Source organism: Erithacus rubecula, assembly GCF_903797595.1.
Source record: "Erithacus rubecula genome assembly, chromosome: Z".
NCBI lineage: Eukaryota > Metazoa > Chordata > Aves > Passeriformes > Muscicapidae > Erithacus > Erithacus rubecula.
The window spans coordinates 23,234,399-23,257,303 of record NC_136661.1 but is presented as its reverse complement, the minus strand read 5'-3'; the positions used below and the strand labels follow the sequence as shown (position 1 = coordinate 23,257,303).

General features: G+C 43.4%; 2 protein-coding genes across 6 annotated transcripts in view; one reads left to right on the top strand and one right to left on the bottom strand.

The window, feature by feature from the left end:
- The first annotated feature begins 1,285 nt into the window (after positions 1 to 1,285).
- Positions 1,286 to 4,636, top strand: PMAIP1 (phorbol-12-myristate-13-acetate-induced protein 1). The gene is made up of 2 exons (XM_079329951.1): positions 1,286 to 1,462; positions 1,720 to 4,636. Exons 1-2 carry the CDS (start codon positions 1,411 to 1,413, stop codon positions 1,926 to 1,928), a joined length of 261 nt encoding a protein of 86 aa, XP_079186077.1. The 5' UTR covers positions 1,286 to 1,410; the 3' UTR covers positions 1,929 to 4,636.
- A 5,576-nt stretch (positions 4,637 to 10,212) lies between these two features.
- The window catches only part of PDZD2 (PDZ domain containing 2), a 200,083-nt gene continuing 187,390 nt past the window's right edge, over positions 10,213 to 22,905 (bottom strand). For all 5 annotated transcript variants that reach the window (XM_079329867.1, XM_079329868.1, XM_079329870.1 and 2 more), the window contains 4 exons: positions 20,252 to 20,353; positions 17,683 to 17,953; positions 15,619 to 15,753; positions 10,213 to 14,245 (listed from right to left, as the gene is read on the bottom strand). In XM_079329867.1, the coding sequence (XP_079185993.1) occupies positions 14,079 to 14,245; positions 15,619 to 15,753; positions 17,683 to 17,953; positions 20,252 to 20,353 (675 nt within the window). In that variant the 3' untranslated portion in view covers positions 10,213 to 14,078. The remainder of the gene's footprint in view (positions 14,246 to 15,618; positions 15,754 to 17,682; positions 17,954 to 20,251; positions 20,354 to 22,905) is intronic.

The following is a 22,905-nucleotide window of genomic DNA, read 5'->3' as shown; positions in this document are numbered from 1 at the left end:
CAAATGAGTGATCTACATATCACTGGCAGCTCTCTCCCAATATTGTGCAATAATCACAAATACATGAGGGTGACTTTGTTCCAGCTCTTCTTGCAAAAAGCACCATCTAAAATTATGGCAGGCACAGGTGTCAGCCAGAGCCACTGCACTGCCACAGGGAAGATCCAGCAGTGGGAGGGTGGATCCAAGTTGTTGCAAGTGGCTCCTGAGTATGGGCTAACTTGTTTCCCCGTGGCTGGTTCGAGGGCAAGGTCACTACCACTTTCAATAGAAAGAAGGTTTAGAGAACTGCGTTTCTCAGCCTGAAATGGAGGCTCTGGGGATTCTTTATTGCAGTTTTCCAGTACCTGAAGGAGGCCTATAAGAAAGCTGGGACAGACATTTTAGAAGGCCCTTTTGCAATAGGACAAAGAGTAATGATTTCAACTAGAGGCGCATTGATTAGATTAACTATAAGGAAGAACTTTCCAAGGTCAGGTTGGATGGGGGTTAGAGCAACCTGATCTAGTCGAAGATCTTTCTGTCTTTGTGGCTACAAGCAGCAAAATACAGGGGGGCTGGTCTAAATAACCTTTTAGAAGTCCCTTCCAAAACAAACTATTCTATGCTTCTACAACATTAATACACCCTTATAAATTTTTTCTGCTTATCCAAGCGCTCTCCATCCCTCCACCTCTTCTTCCTCAGCATCATCACTGCAACCCTTTTCACCTTTCATGGACCACCACCACCATGATAAGCACAGCCCACCCTCCCATCTCTCTTTGCCTAGAGCAAACCCACCTCGCCTCTCTGCCTCTTCTTGTCCAGATGATGCAAACCCCCCCGTCCATCCCCACAAGCCCACCCCACACCTCCAGCCCTTTTCCCTCAGCACCCCCAACCCCTCCAGCTCGTCTGCCCCGCGCACAGCCCATCCTTTTCTCTCTCAGCCCCGCACACCGCATCCTCCAGCCCTTTCCGGCCCGGGGGCGTGGGCGGTGTCGCGGTCCCGGCCCGCTCTGCCCGGGCACGCCGCCGCCTGCCCGCCGGGCTCGGGGGCGGGATCCCCGCTCCTTTTCGCTACGTCACACCCGGGGAAATCCCCGCTGGACTGGCAGCCGCGCATTTAGCGCCGCGCTCCGCTGCCGTGCCGGCAGAACGCTGCTGCCACCGGCCCGAGAGCATCGTGTGCGCTCCGTGCCCCGCCGAGCCCAGCCTGAGCTCTCTGTGTTCCGTCGAACCGAGCCTGGGCTCTCCGTGCCCCGCCGAGTCCGGACGCTCCGTGCCCCTCCGAACAGAGCCCGGACGGTCTGTGCCCCGTCGAACCGAGCCTGAGCTCTCTGTGCCCCGTCGAACCGAGCCTGAGCTCTCTGTGCCTCGTCGAACCGAGCCCGGCCGGACGCCTGTGCCCCTCCGAGCCTCGCCACGATGATGCCCGGCCGGACCCTGCGCAAAACAGCGCCTCCAGCCGCTCCTGCAGGTACCGGAGGGTGGAGGGAAAGGGGGACTGGCGGTTCGGTTCGGACGGGACCGGGATGCCCCGCTCTGCCCGGCTCCAGCACCGTGCGGGCGGCCAGCGCCCGGCGCGGCTGCGAGCGCCAGTGTGCGGGCGGGAGGAATACAGCTGCTGCTCCCGGCGAGCGGGGATGAAGCGATGTGGAAAAAGTTAAAAAATCGGGCAAAAAGTAGGGTGCTGTGGGAATCTCGTTAGAGCGATAACCAGGCGCGTTTCCGCAGGGCGGGAGGCGGCGGCGGCCGAGTGCGCCCTGGAGCTGACCCGCATCGGCGACAGATGGAACCTGCGGCAGAGGCTGCTCAACCTGCTGGCCAAGCTGTTCCTGCCGAGCCCCGGGGCGCGGGCTGCCCGCGGACACGGCGAGAGGAGCACAGCAGCACCTTGGCTTTGTGGGTTTGGAAGAAAAGGCTCCACAGACAGTGGGAGATGAAGAGACCTCAAATCTCGCTGCGCTGCGTTTAGCTGCCCGTAGGCGCTGGAGGATGGCTACCACATGATTTCTCTGAAGAATGTTACGGCAACACTGGCGCACGAATGCCAGGTGGGAAAAAAGATAACGATGGGCAGAGCCTCTGTACTGTGCAGTGGTGACTTGGGACAAGCTGGTGACGTGGGGAAGTTTGGGGCAAGACTCAACTTGCCCTTCACCATGGTCTGAGAACATTTTCACCGGGTTCCCCAGTCACCCCCTGGTCCTCATGTCCCGTAGCCATGTTTCACCGAGGAGTTCAGCCCTCCTCCACGATGAAGCCAAAATTGTTCTGGAACTTGGGATCACATATCACAGAGGAAACTCCTGGATTTTTGACTGCTGGATTTTCGACTGCTCTTCTTTTCTGAAGTACAGATCCTGCTGGACAGGGATCTGGTGGTGGGAATTAAAATTTCTTAAAGACAACCACTATCTCTATTGAAAGGTTATTTGTTACAGGATGTTTTTTTGCAGACTAAATGTTGTTATTCTATAACTTAACACAGTGTTGCATAGTTCTAATCTATATTATAAATATATAGTATAAGTTTATATATATAGTATGTATACATAAAATATAAATGTGTGCACCACTAGTGCATTTCATGAGAATTTAGCAGAACTATTAATCAAAAGCTGTTTGTTTAATCTCAAAACACAGTATGAAAAAATGTTCAAAACATGACAAAATATAGAAAGGTATTATATAAACAAAAAAATGGGCATAATATTTTCTGATGATAAAGGAAATAAATCATGCTTCAGAGAGGGAATAATACTTTGGCATTATATAAGATGTATATGAATATATATTACACAAACACAGATACTGAGGTAATTGTAGAAGGATTCCTTCAACATTACAAAGAATTTCTTGATAACAGTACAATTCTGCTGTGTCTTTATAAGTAACAAAATAACTTTAATAGAAGTAGATTCTAAAGTTGAATCTCAAGTTTTGCTGAGAATGTTATTTATTCAAAGAAAGCATCTACCTCTCTTTGAAAAAATAATATCAATAGAATTGGGCATTACAGCGGTACAAGAAAGTAGCCTTAGATTTTTGAATGCTTAATTATACTTGTGGGCAAAGGTTGTTCCCTTGTACTTTATTTCCATTTCATTTCATGGCCTCCTCATTTCAGTTCCAGAACAGTGGAGCTGCTGCAGCACATCCAGGGGATGGTGATGCACCGTCGCCACTGAGGGGTTACAGGGAATGACCCATCTCACTGAGGGGATATTGCCTTTGGCTGGCTTCAGAGGAGCTGAATTAAACATGTTGATTGCTGTCAAGGCAAACAGTAAGTTTGCTAGTCAATTCATGTCATGCTCCATCCTAAACAGTATTTTTCATGGGTCCAAGATAGCAAGAAAAAGGCTGAAGCTGTTTCATAGCTACCTCTAAGGTCATTGGTCAGAGTTCCTTCTCTTAACTAACCTTGTGGATAAGTACATTTGCCTTTTATAAGGCTGTATAGTTACACTTTGGTATTTGTGTCTATTCAAATTATGTCTTCTCCTGTCTTGTAGTGGATTCTTGTTTGTATTAATAATTTATTTTTCTGTTATCTCTGCTTAATCTGCCTTTGCAAAATTGTAATTATGTAACTCTGGTTACTCTCACAACCAGCCATTCAGGGGCTGTGTATTGACACTGACTTCTGTCACTGAGCAGAAGCTGACTGACTTTCCTCTATCCCACGTGGAAGACTTAACCCCATCCATCCCTGTGGTGTTACAAGGAGCTTTGCTATTGTCTTGAGCCCCATGCATCATTCCCTTCCCCTCTAAGCTTGCCAGTACCTTTTCAGGGAGAACAAAATGTTTCAAGAACAGTTGTTATTTATCTTACAACTGCAAAGCAATGCATTTTGCTGACATGTACATAGGTCGGTCTTTCAGGTACTAGAAAGCAAATGCAGAGACTTTCAGACCAGCAGAACACCAGCTCCCAGCTTAGCACTGCATCCAGCTGGGCAAATCTTCACCAGAGTCAGCTCCAGCTTCAAAAGAAGGGTTGCTGTTTTATATCCTGTATATCCTTGGTGGAGTCTTGGAATTTTCATCAAGGACACTGAACAATGACCACGCCTGTGTGGAACTCTCAGAAGAATTCAGCATTAGCATTCACATTAGCTGAAAAGTATGTGAATAAAACTGTTCTGTTCAATGAATGCTGCTTGCAAAGTCAACAGGAAACGAGGTGTGGATTTGCAGAGCCTACCCAGTTCTTCAGGCTGTAGCACATACGAATATTAAAAATAAAAAAAAAGTATACTCATAAATGCATTTTCATGGGGATATTCAAGTTCAGTGTTAGCACAGTATTTGTCTGCCTAGCTATGCAAAGACTACTTGCTTTTTTTAAAATGTTTTAGGTGTTTCTGTGCATTGTTAGGAATTGTAGTGTTCAACAGGAACTCAGGAAAAAGGCATGGACATAAGAGATCAGTGCCAGTATATGACCAAGTGCTTGCTGATGTCCACCCTAGGTTTCTTTTGTTACTTCTGCAAAGGATCTGCTTTATGATTTTATCAACATGAGTTTGTTTTCCTTAAGGTCTGGATGTGTGCCAGATGTGTTGCTGTATGCCTCATGCATGTATGTCTTGAATTTGTGCTAAGATAATAAACACGAAGTGTTTACAAGAAAAATGAGTCACTAAGGTTGCTTTTACTTGGGCTTTCTTTTATGGATTGTGAAAGCATGACTGTATTATGCAAATTCCTTCCATGCTTCCATGTCAGCAGGGCAAAAGCACCAGGGCAAGAGCAGAGTAGCCAGCAGGTATGCTTTGGGAGATTAGGCTTTGCCTTGTGCCTTTAAGAGGAACAAAACATAAGCATGGCCTTGAACTTCAAAATGAGACACCTATTTTAGTATTTTTTTGTTAAGTACTGGCTGCAGAATATTTGAGTGGTATTGGGGGCCCATTACTTCTGCCAAGTAGCTGTAGCTTTGTAAAGGAGCACTCCTTGTAAAGGATACACATCCAAGTTAAAGTTTTTGTCTAAGATGCAAAAGAAAGGGATACAGTGACAGGTCAGGCAAAGTTTACTTTCTCCAAAGTTTGAAGCTGGAGCCTGGAAAGAGTGGAAAATGATGCTGCTTTTCACAAGGGAATAGCGGAGGGATAGTGCAAAGCACATTCTTCCTTAAAGCTGGGACCCAAAGATGTGTCTGTGTAGGGGAGAGCCTGAGATCCTCCCCTGCTATGGTAAGCACAGCAGCAGGCTCCCTGCTCACTCACTGTGCTGCTTTTTCCCAGCTTCACAGGCAAGGAGCACCATTCCCAAAGCTCATATTCCCCGTGCAAGGACTAAGAATTTTTGGGCTAAAGGCTCTTTTTTCTAATAACCAGAAAAAAAAAACTAAGAGATGTAACTCCCTGCTCTTTCTCACTTAATCACCAACAGAAGCCTGGAAGATTTTTATTTTGGAGGGCATCAGTGAAGTGGTCCTGAGAAGGTCCATCAGCCTGGTGAAAAGTGCTACCATAGGTGCTGCACAGGGGTCTGCAAAGCTTCACCAGCAAATCATATTTGTGTGATTGATCAGACTTATGAAAACATTCAGACACTCTCACCTGCTTCCCACTGGAGCCTGGCCCCTCTCCAGGCCTCCAGAGCAGTGTCCAGTCACCTACATAGCATGATGCTTGTCCAGCTCCTCCCTGGAAAAAAAAGTCCTGTCACTGGGGCATGGCATTGCAATCTGAATGCACTTGACTCACCCACAAGCATCTGATAACAACCAAAACAAAACCACTTGGGCGAAACAAATTGACAGAGTTGCCACCCTAGCACGCTCTCCATCTACCAAAGCACCTGGCGGGACAAGTGCAGTCCTGGGTCGTGTTTGCACCATGATGAAAACCAGCCTGGCCCCCTTGGCTAGCTCATGCCTTCATACCTGAGACTGGATGCACAAGTGGTATTTCCCAAACAAAGTGCCAGACAGGGAGATACTTCCTCTTACCCTCGTGGGATGTTTTTATAAATCAGCTGAACAACAATGTCTCATATGCTACTCATTATTTCTAGTACACGCTGCTGGATGGGACTAAGTTTTATCACTTTCCTGCCCTCAACACAAGAGGGTGTGAGGGCATGGTGTGCATCCACGGAGGCGTGAGGAGGCCGGACAGGAAGGGCTGGGGATTTGATGCGTTGCCTTTCAGTCTGGCAGAATTTCCCCTGAAGCAGGTGACTGTCTGATGGTGGGGCTGTCGGTGAGCAATAGTCCCAAAAGCTGTTGCAGCTGTAAACAAGGGTCCTCACCCAAGTGCGTCAGGACACTGTCTGCCCGCGTAATGAACGGGCCACACCAAGGCTGCCCTGCCTTCTCACGCTTGGGCTCTTTGCAATGCCATTCTCCCCAGCCTTCTGAAAGCATGGAGGTGGCTGTCACTCCTTCAGCAACAGGGGATATCCCATGAAATGTCAGTGACCACAAATAAAGGGTTTCAGCCATTTCATCTTCAGCCATTTCATCTTTGGTGGCCTTGGTGTCATTCCCTCACCCCATGAAAGGATGGTGGGAGCACTATGAGGTTCAGAAGCTCAGCTCCTCCATGGCATGGTCATCACATGAAGGGGCAAGGATCCTCTTTGTAGTGGACAGGCCAGCTTGCAAATCTCAGGAAAAAAAATTGCTTGCAGCAGCACCCCTGAATAAGGCAAATAATAGGATGCTGGCTCAGCATAATAGTATTCCTCCCTCAGCTCCTGGGTCCCAGCTGGGATCACAGTCCCCTTCTGTGGCATGGCAGAAACTAAGGGCAGCATTTTGCTTCCACCTTCCCCTTTGTGCTCCTGACAGGGATGTGACAAAGCCGCAACAAAGGCAGGAGGCCACAGTCATGTCTGCCCTGCTTGGGATCTGGAATTAGGGAGGCAATTTTTGACAAGACCAGCTGGATACTGGACATTCCCCAGCACCACCACAGCATGTTAAGGAAATGGCTTTGGTATGTAGGGAAAAATCCAAGGAATTTCAGCACCAGGTAATTTGTTTGTTTAGTGCAATGGTATCAGACTGATTCAGCCACACAGAGGGGTGAGGCCAACACATATGGAACTATCAGTGGAAAGGCAGGAAATTCTGCATTTAATATTGACTAACTTCAGAAAATACCCTGACTGACACAAAATATTCTCATAGTCACAGCTTTTACACTCTATGGAATGGAAGGGCAACTCCTTGCTTTAGGGAATAATTGTTACTTGCATCAAATGTTCTTTCATATGAACACTAAAACTGAGGGGTTTTTTAGTGGGAAACAACTTAATTATTGCTGGGTCAGTGCTTTAATAAACACAACTACATGAAAGAGGAAGTCATGACTGGCTTTCCCTATAAACAGAGTCCAAAATGGGCTTTACTAAAGGCTGATGGAGACAGCCTGGTTTCAGCCATTCTCCTGACAAGAAGAAACATCTCTTTTACCAGAAGTGGTGAGGAATCAGTCTTAGATAATGCATATCATTTGCTACCCAGGCATCTATTGGTATGAAGCTGCTGGACACAGGAAGAAGGTGCTGTAAAAGCAGTTACGCAACCCAGTATTGCATAAAAAGGAAAAAATCAAGCACCCAAATGCTGGACCAAAAATCTCCCAGCACTAGGCAAGGCATGGGCCAGGGACTGGCAGCACAGAGGCAGCAGGGTGGACATGCCACCTGTGCAGCCACAGCTGGCTCTGTGGCTGGCCCTGCATTGCCAGGAACATCAGAAGTGCAGCCCAGGGCCCTGGTCTGGGAAGGTTTTTCTTCCTCTTGCCATTGGGGTGCTGTGCTGCTCTATGGCACCACTTCCCTGTGTTCATGGGTGTCCCACCCAGCCACCACCTGCCCTGCTCCTGGCCAGCCACTGACTTGAGTGGTTTGTGGGAACCTTCTCCCCAAGGGCTCTCCTCCATAGCATCCCTGCCTGGGGACAGTGACCATCAGCCTCTGGTCAATGTGGTAAAGTGGCACTTTTGACACATTCCTGGAAATGGACACACCACAGACACACCACAATCACAGACCCAATTCAGATAGCATTCCATGATGCCAGCAGAGAACAGGAGAGCAGCAAAGCTGACAAAAAATGAGAAATTAAATGGAACTTTTTAGGTAGAATCATGTTGCAAGTTCCTCATTTGCCCATGCCCTAAGGCTTTCACAACTGAGAGAAGTGAAAATTTTCTAGTACTTCACATGTCTTGGTGGATAAATCAAATCACATGTACTAATCCATTTACAGATAAGTTCATTGTGTCTTCATGATTTTGTATTCCTCTTTACTTTGGTACTGACTGTGGCAATTAAGATTTCAATTAAAGATATTCAAGGCTAATCTTACAAGAGCCAGGCTCCTCGGAGGTTTGAGCCCTGCCAATGCCAGCTCAGGCCATGTGTTGGAGAAATCAGGACAGACAGGGAGCTGGATACAGGGGAGTCAGTGAAAGAGAAGAGAGGAGACAGGCTGGCCCAGCACTGCTGCAGCAGGGGGGAGCAGAAAGGCAGAGGAAATCATGACTGAAAAGATCTTCTTCCTTTTCCCCGTGCGACCCTGGCGGAGAAACCAGGCTCCAGCTGGGGGCAGATGTGCTGAACCAAGCTTGAGGGGACGGCACACACCATCCCACAGCTTCCCATGCATCTCCTTCCCAATCTGCTGGCTTCACACCTTGCACAGTCTCACTGCACAACAACAGAGACTGCAGTATCCTGCATCCTCATGGCTCTGTGCAAGTGAGAGGGATGGGGAAAAAATCATCCCATGGCAGATGGAAAACTGGTATACCACAAAACTCCTCCTCTTCCCCTCCAGCCCAGGAAAGAGTCCTGTGCCCAGAGGGCAGGCTGGGAGCCAGCCACACTGGCCTTTCCCACAGGATGAGTCAGCAGAAGCTGTGGGCTTATCCCTCCTCACGAGGTACTGAGGTACTTGCTCACTTGCACCCTGCAGTGTGGCACCCAGAGAAGGAAACCGAAAGCAAGCACAGCGGCTCCTGGGACACAAACCTGGGGATGAGGGAAATGCCCTCTGCACCACTGGCACAGGAGAGCAAGCTCCTTCCTTTCCCTTGCACACCCCACCGGGCGCTTTTGGGCACAGGAGGAAACAGCAATGCTTGCCAGGCCTGGCACAAGACCCGGGCAGTGCCGTGGGCACACCGAGGAAAGGTCAGCACTGCCCTCGCCATGTGTGAGTGCTGCTGCAAGTGCCCAAGCCAGCAGCAAACACAGAGCAATGCCCAGGAGCCTGTACTGTGGATGGACACACTCAAACTGGCCAGGCCCTCCTCTGGCTCAGCCTTCCCCGCAGTGGCAGCTGACATGTCCGTGTGCTGCCAGCAGTGTAGGACCTTGGGCACCTCTGGCATTCCACATCAGAGTGGCTGATAAGAGAGCTTTCAGGGCTGGCTCATCTTTCCATGGGGAAGGCTTGCTTTGGCCTGCTGTGCAGTGACTGTGAAGTGACTTGAGTCTGAAAGAGTGGCCCATTTGATGCAAACCTCCCCAGTGATCTCCATCTCCCGCCATGAGCTCCATTTCAGCTCCACTCCATCCACAGAGTCTCCAGCCCAGCCTGTTCCACCACCTCAGGGTGGCTTTGAAGGGAAAATTTTATCCTTAGAGTAGGTGGGAAACTAGAACAAATACCATTATATAGGTATTTAAACCATATACAGCAGGTTAGGCCTAGCCATATAAAATCATTCTCTGCACATACAAACCATTCCCTCACAGCCCAGGGTCTGGGCAGGAGGTACAGTTTATAGCCAGCATGTCCAGGGACTGCTGCTTTGAGGAAAACTCCACATTTTCCTAGAACAGGGAAAGGAAAAAATGAGATAACAAAGCCAGGTTATATAAAACACCTTGTTCCACTTCTCAAATGCCTGAGTCCTCTTCACATTGAAGGGTAGTTTTCAAGAGGGCACTATTTTAGTTCTAACATAGATACACACCTGCACAGGATTTACACAAAGACTTTGACTGCTTTCCCTGACATCCTTGTCCCTGTGATGCCAGTTCTAACTGTGGAACAGACTCTGGCATAACAGAATTAAGTATCTAGAGGAGTACTAAGGATACCATTTATTTTCAAAATCACTAAAAAACCCAAGCAAAACAGTTTATGGCAATACAGATTGACATAGAAGAGACAAAAATCAAAAAAATGTACAATCTATTGCATGTTATTGCACTGATGTTGTTATAATATACAAGGCGTATTAAACAGTTTTCATTAAAAGAAGTTTTATTTATATAAATAAAAGTGTAAATATACAATATCATACAATAAGTGTATCAGACTAACACACAAAATCTACCTAGAGTGGGATCCCCATTTTTCTCATGAGCTAGTCTACTCTTCATCAATATTTTCACTTGTACATTTACATAACCTAAACATAGAAACAGGTAAACATTCCCATCTGGGAACACTTCCTTCAGAATTTTACAAGAACCACTGCAGAACATTTACCAGGGTTAATTTTAAGTGAGGATCATTAGGAAATATGAATCACTTAACAGTTTCTTAATACTTATCTGTCCATTATTTTTTTATAGTGAGAAAATGATCAAATGTTTTTCCCTTCCTAATCTCAGAGTTTTCAATACAGATGGAGTCCCTACAGAAGCTGGAAAGAGCTTCCAGGTACAAAAGGTTGCAGAATATGCAATGGCAGCATCTCACTGCTCTCATATCCATGATGTGCACCTTCAGCTGCCCCAGGCCTGGATGCAACAAACCTTCTCCATCTAGGAGCAAACTCCCCTTGTCTGGAATGCCTTCAGCTCCCCGGTGAAGAAGGGCATAATTTCATCCTGATTTTTTTGGTGTTCTAGGATGCAGCTGCCAAGTCTCTGCTCTCCTAGAATTTGATCAACACTCCAGCAGGGTGAAGAATCACCATGGGGACTGATATGCAAACAGCAAGGCCAAAAACAGCTGTGATCCCACTGAATACTGACGAACTAATGCAACGTCCTCCAACATTTTAGTGTGACCAGGCTCTCAGAAAAATAACATTTACTCTTTCAGGTGTGTAACCAAAAGTTTACTACATCTGCTTGGTTTACCTATCTTGTCTGTAATAAAGCAGACAACCCTACTGCAGATCCTGGAGCTTTTTCAGAGAATGTCACCCCAAGAGAGATGTCAGGAAATGCTATTGTAATCATACTAACATCAGTGAAGATGGTGATCTTTCACAAGGGAAAAAAAAGGTATTTTCAGGAACAGAAACAATCAGGGTTAAATACAATTCTTTTGCTTGCTCTAATGTTAGTAGAGAAATGTTATCTTTCTACCCATAGTAACTATTATCAGATTTAAAACATTAAACCTATCTTTTAAAATATAGCCACTACTGAATCACACACAAAAATCCCCATTTCTGTTTGCTGTTACTCAGCCAACACTTATCTACGTGCATGTAAAATAAAATACTGAACAGTATCTGATTACTGAAAAAAAGCCTTCTAAATCACTCACAATGAACAGTACCTGCAAATAAGCATCTGAAAATATCCACCACGTATCATCTTAAGACACCTCAAATTAACTTTAATTTACAAAATGAAGACTTTACCTTTGAGCTCACACTGGTTTAGGAGTGAGGGAGACATATGCCCCCCTGCGATGGAACCTCCAGAATTCTAGACTGTGGACTGAAAAAAATGCCATTTCCTAAAACACAACTGTGATTTACCACATTAAAGTAGCAAAAAGTCAGTACTGCACTTGCACGTATTATACGTATACAGGTATGCATTCACTACGCTGCATTAAATTCCACATGCATTTTATGTATCTATTATACACTCTATTACAGTCGGATTTTGGTCATTCCTGAACAAGGCCTCACCATTCAGCTGTCACCGCCAAATTACCTCCTCCCTGTTTTTCAGCAAATATGCAGGGGAACCTCTTCTATCCCATCACAGGCCTGGAATCTGTGTGGTCCTCCAGCCCTAAGAGCTGCATCCTCCTGAAGCCTCTCCCACCACGGAGGTGACCGGAGGCACGGACCAGTCCTGACGGAGTGGCTGAGCTTTGGGTTCACAGGGGACCCAACTCCACAGTCATCTCACAGCACTGAACCTGAATTAGTTTCAGCAGAAATCCTGCAGGCAAAGGAGCTGTAGGACTACGTACAGTATTGCCTTTCCTGTAACAAAAAGCTGCATCTCTCCCTGGATTCACATGCTAATACGTCACTGAAAAAGAATGAAACCTATTTATTCATTTTTAGGCAAACATTGCACAGCTTTTCTATTCATCTAGTCTCAGGTTGCCTTGCAGAACTGAAATTTCTTCTGCTCATCATGAGCTGCAGTCTAATGAAGCTGTCACAGAGATGAACCCAAGCAAGTGCTCCACTAACCTGGAAGCAATTGCTTCAAGCACTGCTAAATAAATGTAAATAAACTGAACTACAGTATGATCTTGGGGAAGGGCCAAGTGACAAGCCCAGACCTTTTTCTAACAGCTATGCAGTGTCTTGGCTCACTGAAAACAGAGGCAGCACTTCAGAGTTGGACTGGTTCCAGGCGGAGAGCTCTTCACCCTGGGCATGTTGGCTGCAAGCAGTCTCCAGCCTAATGTGATGAACAACCTGAGCACTGTGGAACAAACAACTTGTTCTCAGCTGATAAGACACTGGCCCATTTCCTACTGTATGTATTTTATGTTGTTTAGCTATTCCAGATGTAGGAAGAGAAATAACGAGTCTAATCTCTTGCACCCATACACTCTCCTCCCAGCACAGCAGATTAAGCAGCATGGCCCACCACTGATACCTCTTCTGTGAGTAGAGGTGAGAAAATCCAAACTAAGCTCCTGTGGCATTACAACCCTTTCTCTTTTGCTGTACCCAACACCATGGTTTTTACCATCTACATGAACAGCTTTCAGTTTCACCACCCAGACCCCCCAGTATCAGCCCAATCCTGCTGCAGTTGGGTGTACTTGCATCATCCACACACACCTTCAACCCACTCTCACACAAGCAAAAAATAAATACTGGACAGGAGAAAACAAAGAAGACCAATTAAAAGCCACCACAAATATGGCCAGCTCAGATTTAATCTGTTATAATCCCCATTTTTAGATCACCACTTTTCAGCTTGAGTCTTTTCAAGTTGAGCAGCCTTAAACCTCATGAAGACAAATAAAAGCAGCCCAATTTGCAGACGTTCTTAGCGGTCACTGAAGTCTGTGGGATCTGTAAGTGCTCAGCACTTGAAATTATCCCCCTCTTAAAAATATATATTTTTTAAAGGTGCCTAACATTAGAAGCCCAAATTTGAGAATTCAGACCCCAATTTTTTATCGCCCCCATTTTAATCATAACTAACAACTCAGTATACACCTTGGTGGACAATCACCTATTATTTGGACATGATTTTCTTACAGATTTCTACCACGTTAACACCAAGTGCTTTCACATACAAGTTGCACCTAGAAGTAGATTCAGTTGTGGTGGATGCTGAGTTAGTTCATTAGTTTTAAGAGGATTTTTCAGCTTTGCAATAAAATGCTTGTATTTTACGCATACAAGTTGTGCAAAATTATATTCTTTTGTCATGCACTTTTAGCAAAACTGGTTTTAGAAGAATAAAGTGAGATTGTTCCAGACATTCTCTTATTACAACAAAAAAAGGACCAGACCCTAAGGAAGTGTCCTTAAGTCTTATAACAGCTAAGTGATATAGTACAGTCTAAAACCCACCCTTGTCAACAGGATGGCAACCAACAAGTTCTACTACCAACACTCTGCAGATACTAAAAATATCAGGGACAGGCACAGTGTTATTTATCTCAGTCAAAATACTTTAAATCAAACCCAGGAGAGGTCTTGAAGTTCCAATAAAACTGCCACATAATACAAAAATTGTCTCTAACTTTTGGCTTCCTTCATCCCCAATCATTAGGTGAGATTTTTGAAGCTCATCATATGCTTGCTCAGTGGTTCTCCAAGGCTCTTAGCACCTCTCTGTAAAGCATTAAGACACTTCTGTGTGGCTTTATAAACAAAGACAGCTTTTAGACAGTTTCAAATGGTTTGTCTTAGCAAGTGTGATTAGATGTAGCCTCCATCATACTGCAGTTCTGTGTTTTCTGATTAGCAATTGAACAGGCCCCTCTGGCACAGATTTAATGATGTTCCAGGCATCATAATGCATGAGCCCAATTAATGACTTCCCACTAACAGCAAGAATTTCATCTCCAGTTTCTATGTTTCCAGATTGCTCCGCAGCACCACCTAGAAGAAAAAGGGGGGAAAATCAGTGTTAAGAGAAAAAAAAAAAGTGAGCCCAGAGAAGTCTGCTTTCCATTGGGATGAAATAAACAATTTTTTCCAACTGCAACAATTTCAATACAAGTCACTTACGTTCACCTCAGCTCTACCAAGCTACTCTATGCTGCATCTCACAGAAAAGAATATTTTAATGAAGATAAAGCCTTGTTCTCAGAAAAGAAGTCTGGCTTTGAAGGAAACAACATAACTGTATGGAATATGCTGAATGTTATCTCTGTAGCTGTAAGAAAACCTGCTTGATAAAATAACCATGAAGCTTGTATGTTGCATGGATTTACTTTCTCAATTTTAATAGGGTAGTAAGAAGATAATGCAGTAGACTGTAAAACCTGGTATGAACAAGTTAAGCACTGATAGCAAATCTTGGACAAACACCATTCACAGAAAGCTTCTAGAGAGGGCATACCCTTCACTGATGATGAAGGTATGTTTTCTGTAATGATGGTTAAACTGACACAAGCTATCACAGGGAGGGGAAAAGGACTGTATGTAAGGATATAAATGAATGAGCTCAAAAATTAAACATGCCCTTTACCCTAAAAAGCATTTTCTAAAGAGGGGAAACACACACACACACATACACACACAAACTGATAAGCAATTCAGTAAATACCTGTTTGATTTTTTTATCTTGATGAGGGAATAAATCACTGAAAAGTAATTCTGTAGAAGTGCTGTGCACACGTAGTTTCATCAAGAGCTTCAGCTCCTTCAGAAAGGGCCTTATTTCTCACTAAACTGACATATGAAAGTCACAGCATAGTTCTGGGACTTGTTTTCTTTCTATGTATGATTCATATAAGTTTAACTACCTGCTGACAAACAAAGCACTCACGACTGGCAGTTTTTGAATACAAATATCCCATATTCTTAACAAAAGCTATTATTAACATTTAAAAACAAAACAAAAATGGACAAAAATATTGCAAAATTCGTAACTGGGCATAATGCAGGGTGGTGCTTCAGTATCACACTGATTACATGCACTATGCATTTCTTAGAAAAGAAATGATGAGGTATGAATGTCTCAGACCACTATATAGATGATTGTTACTTCAGTCTAATGTCTAGACTAGTGGACAGACCCACACTTAGTAAAGCAGATTGCTCCACATTTACTAGCAGATGCAATTCCCTAGCCATTCCCAAGAGCATTTTTTCTTTTAATGACCACTTTGGCCTGATTAGTGGCAATAAATGACAGCCACAAAACCCACCCTTGCTCCAAAAAGCCACTGAGTACAGTAACTGAAATGTCTGTACAATACACAGACAAAAGGAAAACTGGGATAACATCCACTGCATGCATGTAGTACCTTTAAATATCCTTTTTACAAGCAAGGGCTTATCTCCAGCAATGGAAGCTTTTCCACCATCAAGACTGAATCCCAAACCAGCAGAGGTTTTCAATAATTCAATGCAGATTACATCATTCATGTCCAGGTTTGGATCTGCGATTGAACACACACAGCATCTTGTTATGCACATAACACTAAATTGCAAGTTGTGTTTGGCTGGTTTTTGCTCTTGCTGCAGTGATAGGACAATTCAGAGTTCAGTTACTCAGACTAGGACATGCCACCAAGTTTGTCAGAAGTGAATGTATTCTATTGTAGTTGTAAATGGGAGACAGTACAAAATGCATTTTCACACAGGGACATTTTCATTTCACAAGTTCAACAAAAACCTTTTTTCGGGCAAAATTATAGCTAGCAAATTTAGCAAATACTCTAAATATCAACAAAATATTTTTTGTAATAAAATTTACAAAAAATGGAGTGGAGAGCATTTCTTTCTCTTTCATTTGCTCCCTTTGCTTATACAGTTTACCCTCTCTTTTTAAGTAACAGAAATGAATGAAATGTTTCATTAAGTGAACATGTTCTATTCACTTAAGCAAAAATATGAAATCACTTGCTAGGTGAAAAATAGTGTCTGGTCTCCTATCTATGTATTTAACTATAATTAACTGTAGTTGTACGATGCCTCCTACATAGCAGATATATCTGAAGTACAATATTGCTGTAGCTAAATTAAAACATGATTTTTCTTAGGAGGAAATAAATCTGCAGTTTTGCAAAACAGGATGCTCTTTACCTTGTGCAAATGTAATAATTATGCAGTCTGTGTTATCACAAATTACTGCTACTGTTATCTTAGGCAATTTTAAACATTATCTACAACATCTGGAGATGTCCTTAGCCTGGAAGGGTGGAAAGATGTTTGGAAAAATCCAACTTTATTTTGTTTATGAGATAATGTTGCCCCCTAGTGCCTGGACTCAGCAGATATTCTGCATTTGTCAGGGTGCAGGATGTAGGGAGTTTAGGGCAGAGAGGGATTCTGAAGTAATTACACAGATTATATCCATGGGAGCAATTCCAGAAGGGCTGATCCATTAATTAACAGAGTGCTTTTTTTTTTTTTTTTTTTTTTTTTTTTTAATAAGAGCTGTGTTATAAAGTCATTTCATAAAACCCAGCGTAAGCACAAAACAAAAGAAATTGCTACAGAAAAAAAAATGCCTGCGAGAAGAGTAATGATTACAGCCAAAAGATCAACAATAACTGAGTGGCAGCTCCATGTTCTGGTTTTGGGGTGGACAGAGTTGAGTGCCTGGTGCTGCCCAGGAGGGCAGGGGAAGCCTCTGGTCATCCCCTGCTCCCAAGCAACACCATCCAGATAGGTGCTGAAGGGTTTTGGGTCTTAAACCTCCAAAAAAAACTTTTGAGGTCTCTTCCTAACACCCCAAGTGCAGCCTTTACACAAAAATTCTGTCTTTTTCCTGAACAGAAACCTAATATTCCACTAATGCAGTTCCACTTAAACCATTTGTCCCTACTTTCCTATGGGATGGCTGACTTCAATAGGCTTACTTCCATTTACTGCAATATAAAAGTGATTTTTTCTATGTTTCTAGTAGAAACTGTATGAAATCTGTTTTTACAAAGAATAAGCTCAGTCTGTATGCTTAAAATACTGCAGGGCATGGGGGTTTGTTTGAGCTTTTAAAAACTTTTAAAAATTATTTCTGGTTGTTTTCTTTCTTGCATTGACTACTGTTATTACTTAATAGGAGTTTATTCTGGATTGGAAGAATATGAGGAAGCACTTACCTAAGTAGAAATTTGATTTGGCCCTAAATTAGGTCTTCTAAGTTTGCACCTAGTTACAATAATTAAAAAAAAAACAAAACAAACAACTAAACTCCAAACTGTATTTAGGTTCCAAAGAGAACAAATAAAATTTAAAGGTAATTTCATTTTCTCCCCTCAATCACATCAGGCACAGACACTTTTAATCTAAAGCACATGGATATTTTTCCCTTCAGTCTGCTCTGCAAAGGAATCCTTCCAATTGTTCTTGGACAAAGATCATACCTGCTCCTATTTCCATGGAAACATCTTTTCCAGACCCCACACATTTTCTGCCAGTAGCTGATATCTCGAGTCTGGAGGAATTGTTTGTTTTGTCTTTTTCCTTCTGTATGACAATGACTGCATATTTGTACAGCCTTGCGTGATGAAGAGTATTCAGGACATCCCCATGGACTGAGCTTGCCAGAGATTTGCCATTTATTGACAGAACAAGATCTCCTCGCTGGATAGTCCCTTCTTGAGATGCCACTCCCTTTGAAAACACTCTGTGGACCTGCAAGAAAGGTTTTAACAAGGATGTTTTAACCACATGACCACACACAGCATTCTACGGGCCAAGCTGAACAGAGACACTCCACCAAAATTTGCAGGCAGTGCCCACTACCTGGATATCAAGCACACAGCACTTGCTCCAGTGAGCACACAGAGCTCCATTTGGGGATGGGGGAATTCACAGGAAAAGATGCTGTTATTGCACTGTCATTTCTAAGCCAAAGATAACCAAGACCAGCTAGGGAATGTAATATCATAAATCACTTATGCTTTCACTTGTCTCCTCAAAGGCCTTCAATTAACATATTTCAAGTGACACACAGGCCAAATCCATATCTGTGCCACAGCAACCACCAAGAATTTTGGTGTGCAGCATCCACTGTCCCCAGTTCCCACTGACTGGGACATGCATGCTGTGCTGTTTTCAAATGCACATTTCTAAACATCTGTGCACAGAAAGGCTCTGACTTACTGCAGCTGTACAAGTATTTAATTGTTTGCCTCAATCTGGCTGATCAAATACCATGCAAATAGATGGAAAGGGATGATTTAGCAGCTTGAAATGCATTTTTCTAGAGAAAAAAATACTCTATTCAGGGTGGATTAAATTTCGAGAAAACTTCCAGCAAGTTTAGATGTGTGTCAGTACAAAAAGGAACTCACTAAAAGACCCAAGACCCAGTATTTAAGACTTGGCTATTAGACACTCTAATTTTAGCAGGCAGAATATGGTTTCCCATGGAGACAGTACTAGGTCTGCCAAGCAAATATTCAAGGCAGCAGATCTGTGGACACAATTCTGCATGGCATTATCTTTAGGAATTTATCCTGATACCCAGACCAGCAGCAAGGCATCAGAAACCTTTTGGCTCCTGCACCATCTCATTGTAGGAACATGCTGAGATGGGCACCTGCTACAACCCCAGGGATCCAAGGAGATAAATTTCCAGCCAGTCTAAGCAGGCATTCAAAGCTGGAGTAACAGATGCAGGCATGCAAATGCAAGTGGAATACAAGGGTCAGTCCAAAAAATCTGCTGCTTTCCCTCAGTTGCTCACCTCCTCAGTACCTTGAAGCCCACTGGGCATTTCATTTCTGTACCAAGTGTGGACATAACAGCCCATCTAAGCAGTTCAGCACCCAGAAGCAACCCTAAATCTAGCTGGTACCCAGAATTCCAGTAGGTCAAGAACATTAATAAGATCCCTTTACATACTCTGAATAAAAAGTATCAGGAAAGAGCAGGAACTGACACTGTTTTGGTCTCATGGCTAACAGAATTCAGGAAAAGGATGTCATCAGTTCCTCAGTCTGAGAGAGCTCAAGATTTTATTTTTTAGGTAGAATCACAGTCTCTAGGTAAAGAACTCTCTGAGGTGGGACACTGTGGAGCCTTCCTGTTGATCAGAGCTGCCACTGTTTGGGCCAGAGACAGGGAACAACTTCTACAGTGAGAAGTAGAGGCCTGTGCTGTAGACTTCGACCATATTCTAACTTAATGACAGTTTAATATAAAATACATTTATTTATATTGGTCTTGTCTAAATACAAAACCCAGAAGATTCCTGCAAGGGCTTCTGCAGGCCCCAAAACTGAGGGTATACCTTTTTTTCTAACCTCAGCATTTAATAGATCACTCTCTTTCAGAGCAGAATTTAAATGCATATTTTGTGTTAATGAAACCATCACACAGGACACCAGTTTTCTTGGATTATTCTGTCTCACTGCCCTGTTTTTGAACTGTCACTTTTCACACAACAGTGTCTTAATAGGACACTATCTTTGACTCAGAGTGCTGCTTAAGATTTTAAAAAACTCTAACCAGAAAGCAACCCTCATTTACTGACCACCCATAGGTCTTGCTAACTCAAAACAAACTTGTAATGTGAAATCCATAACATCTGCTGAGGTCTGCAACATCAGTCTCAGGATTTGAAAAATCCTTCAAAAACTTTGCTGCACGGAGTTTCCTTTCAAGGGCTGGAAATGAAAGTCTCCCCTAAAAGGCTGTGTGCACTGCAGCTGCATGCAGAATTTTATTTACATGCATAGGATTCAGATCTAGCCCATCCCATCCAGTAATAGATTTTTAAAGCCTGAAAGCATAATTGTTATCCATCTCCAATAATAAAAATTACACTTCCCAGACACTCTGATTTCAGCAGCAGATGGTAAGCTGCTGTTTCTGAGAGACACTGTGAATGACTTGCAGTGAGTCTTGATAAATGAGCATTTGATCTAATCACCAGCCTACTTTAAAGTAAGCTTTGTAGAAAAATGACTTGCAGCCATCACTTACTGTGACTGATTTCTGTTCCAAGTCTATTCCTCCAGCAACACTAAATCCCAGGCCAGCTCCTTCTTCTTTGTGCAAGACTACAAAGTAAGTGTCTTCTTTGCTCTAGCAGAAAAATGGAGGTGCACAGGAAGGGAAAGAAGAAACACAAAACCAAATATCAGGACCAAGTATTTATATGAATGACAAATCTCCAGTATCCACAGATTATGGCAAGTGAAAAGAGGCAACTCAGAGAATTAAAATTGAGGTACTAAATGCATTTCACTTCATGTTACAGAATGAAGCAGCCATCTAGGAGAACACAGGTGACAAGGAAGGTTTATTCAGTTCAAGACTAGCAAACAAAGTCAAAATTTCGGTAGTGAAATTGCATGAAACCTTGGGCAGCCTAATTTTTACATGCTGTAGTCAGTTTTGCATTGTTTAACATTTTGCAGTCAAAATTCACTATTCCCATACACCTTTCTAGACCAAGCATTGTACTCTTCAGGGAATTACTAACACTTTTGTTATTCAATTTCTTTTTCCTTGAAAGAGTAACATAGATGCAATGCAAGGTAGTGGCATCAACCTCTTCTCAGCAGGGCTGGACAATCCTGCAAGGGGCAGTGGCTACATTACTGAAGCTCGGAAAGGTCAGATGGGACAGCAGAAAAACTGTTTCACTTGGGAGATGAAAGTAAGGAGCCTGTTAGTGACCTAAACAGGGCTAAACTGTGCTGTTGTAGAAATGGGAGCATCCTGCACAGGAAAAGGATTGGTGCAGGTTTGCATCCAACAAGTCTGACACAGAGGCCACATTTTGTGGTGTAAGGGGACCTGTAGAAAGGTATTTGGTGGAGCAGGCACATAGTACCTATCTATGGGGCAGAGCATCTGATATGGGGAGTAGAATGCAGATTTCTCAGCTTTTCTCCAGGATCCCCTCTAACACCAGCTGCCAGAAACTGCCAATACTAAAAGTAACAGCAAATCATTAGGAACCAATCTCTCAATCTATTTAGCATTAAATGATATATTTAGTTCACTAAACTCAACATATTACTCAGCATTTCCCTTTTGTTTCAGACAAATGGGACCACGCAGATCACTAAATTTTGTGGTGAAACAACAGTCAAATTCTTGGTCTCACTGCATGTTTCTCTGCCAAATAGTGTCTATGGAAGATTTCCTACACTAGAGACATTGCTGCACTATGCAGAGGCAATGTCTGAAACTGGTGTCACCCTGCTCCCCATCACTGATCCAGCACTCAAGGAGAGAGGAGCAGTGAGGGCAGAACATTTTTGTCCACAGTGTTTTGAAAATGCTAAGACCTGGCTCACATGTGCTTAAGTGAGAACAGCTTTATGTCTGGCTAGAAATAATAAAATCAGTTAAGTAACTAGACTAGCTTCTTTCCAAGCAACGGAAACATACACATGACATTGACTGTGAGAGATCAGGGTCTCTCCAGTCTTTGATATCTCAACTTAATTTGCTTGCACTGGTGAAGGAATGAAGGAAAAAAGTCAGAAATTCAGATGTTAAGAGCTACCCAAAGATCATATGTGTTGGGCCAGTCAACAACACAGTCTAGATACTGGCTTCCCATTCCCGAAGGTGCATTCCCTCCCTCCCCAGCCCTCAGAGCTGCTCCTTGCCAGCACACTAAATATTGGGCAGAGACCCAGCTGTGGATGCTTACTGCTTTACTTGGACACACAAAGGACACACCAGGTCTCCAGTTAGAGAGAGATCTAACAGACTGTTAGCCAAAGATACCAGTCATAGAGACCTAAATAATATGTCCATTTTAAAATTAATATTAGTAGCATTTATTAAATGCTAGCAGTAAATTCAGCACTGTTTAGAGCAAAGGATGGTGATAAACTCTTTCCAGAGAAGCTCTCAGTCCAAATCAGGCAGTCCAGCTCATTTTTCAGTAACTGGATAATTATGAAGAACTGTTCTATTGTACATTCAAAATCCACCATTGGAATAGCATAAAATTTTCCAGAGGATGTGCCACACTGGGCTTAAACATGGATAAGAAACTATGCAGACAAGGAATTCATTCCAAAAAGCATTCAGCTTTATAAATATTTGAGCTCTCAGGCTTTGAAAAGTGTCATAAATAAATAATCTCTCCAAGACCACATGCAAAATACTTTAGAGAACACTTAATTACCTCTGTCCAGTTGTGCAATCCCTAATTTTATCAGTAAACCAAGCTAGCCCTCTTGGCTCACCAAGTTTTTGAGACTTTCAAGCTTTAGCTATGCTGTCCCCTGGAAGGAGATAAAGCTGGATATTTTGGGGAGGTCCTTTTCCCCCCAGCCTGTTCTATGTTTGAAATTGCAATCTTTGTGAACAAAACTCAAGAACACTCTAGATGCAGCTCAGCCAGCAGTTATGCAGACCAGATGGCAGTTTCCCTTCCAGCACTGTCATTATTTTATCAACTTCTGTTCTGATTTAAAAAGGATGTGGATGTATCCCACAAACAGAAACACCAAAAGCAAGGAAGTAATGTTCTGGCAGGCATTTCACTTTGGAAGTCTTCTTCAAACACCTAGATAATGAAGCAGGTTATCTTGATGCAAAAACCAGCTTCCACAGAAGAGAACAAAAAGGTCACAAGAGTCTCTTATAAACCTTTCAGCAGCTGCTTT

Coding starts and splice junctions, on each gene's coding strand:
- PMAIP1 (XM_079329951.1), top strand. CDS start 1,411: ATGATGCCCGGCCGGACCCTGCGCAAAACAGCGCCTCCAGCCGCTCCT. Junction 1,463..1,719: donor GCCTCCAGCCGCTCCTGCAG/GTACCGGAGGGT, acceptor GCGTTTCCGCAG/GGCGGGAGGCGGCGGCGGCC.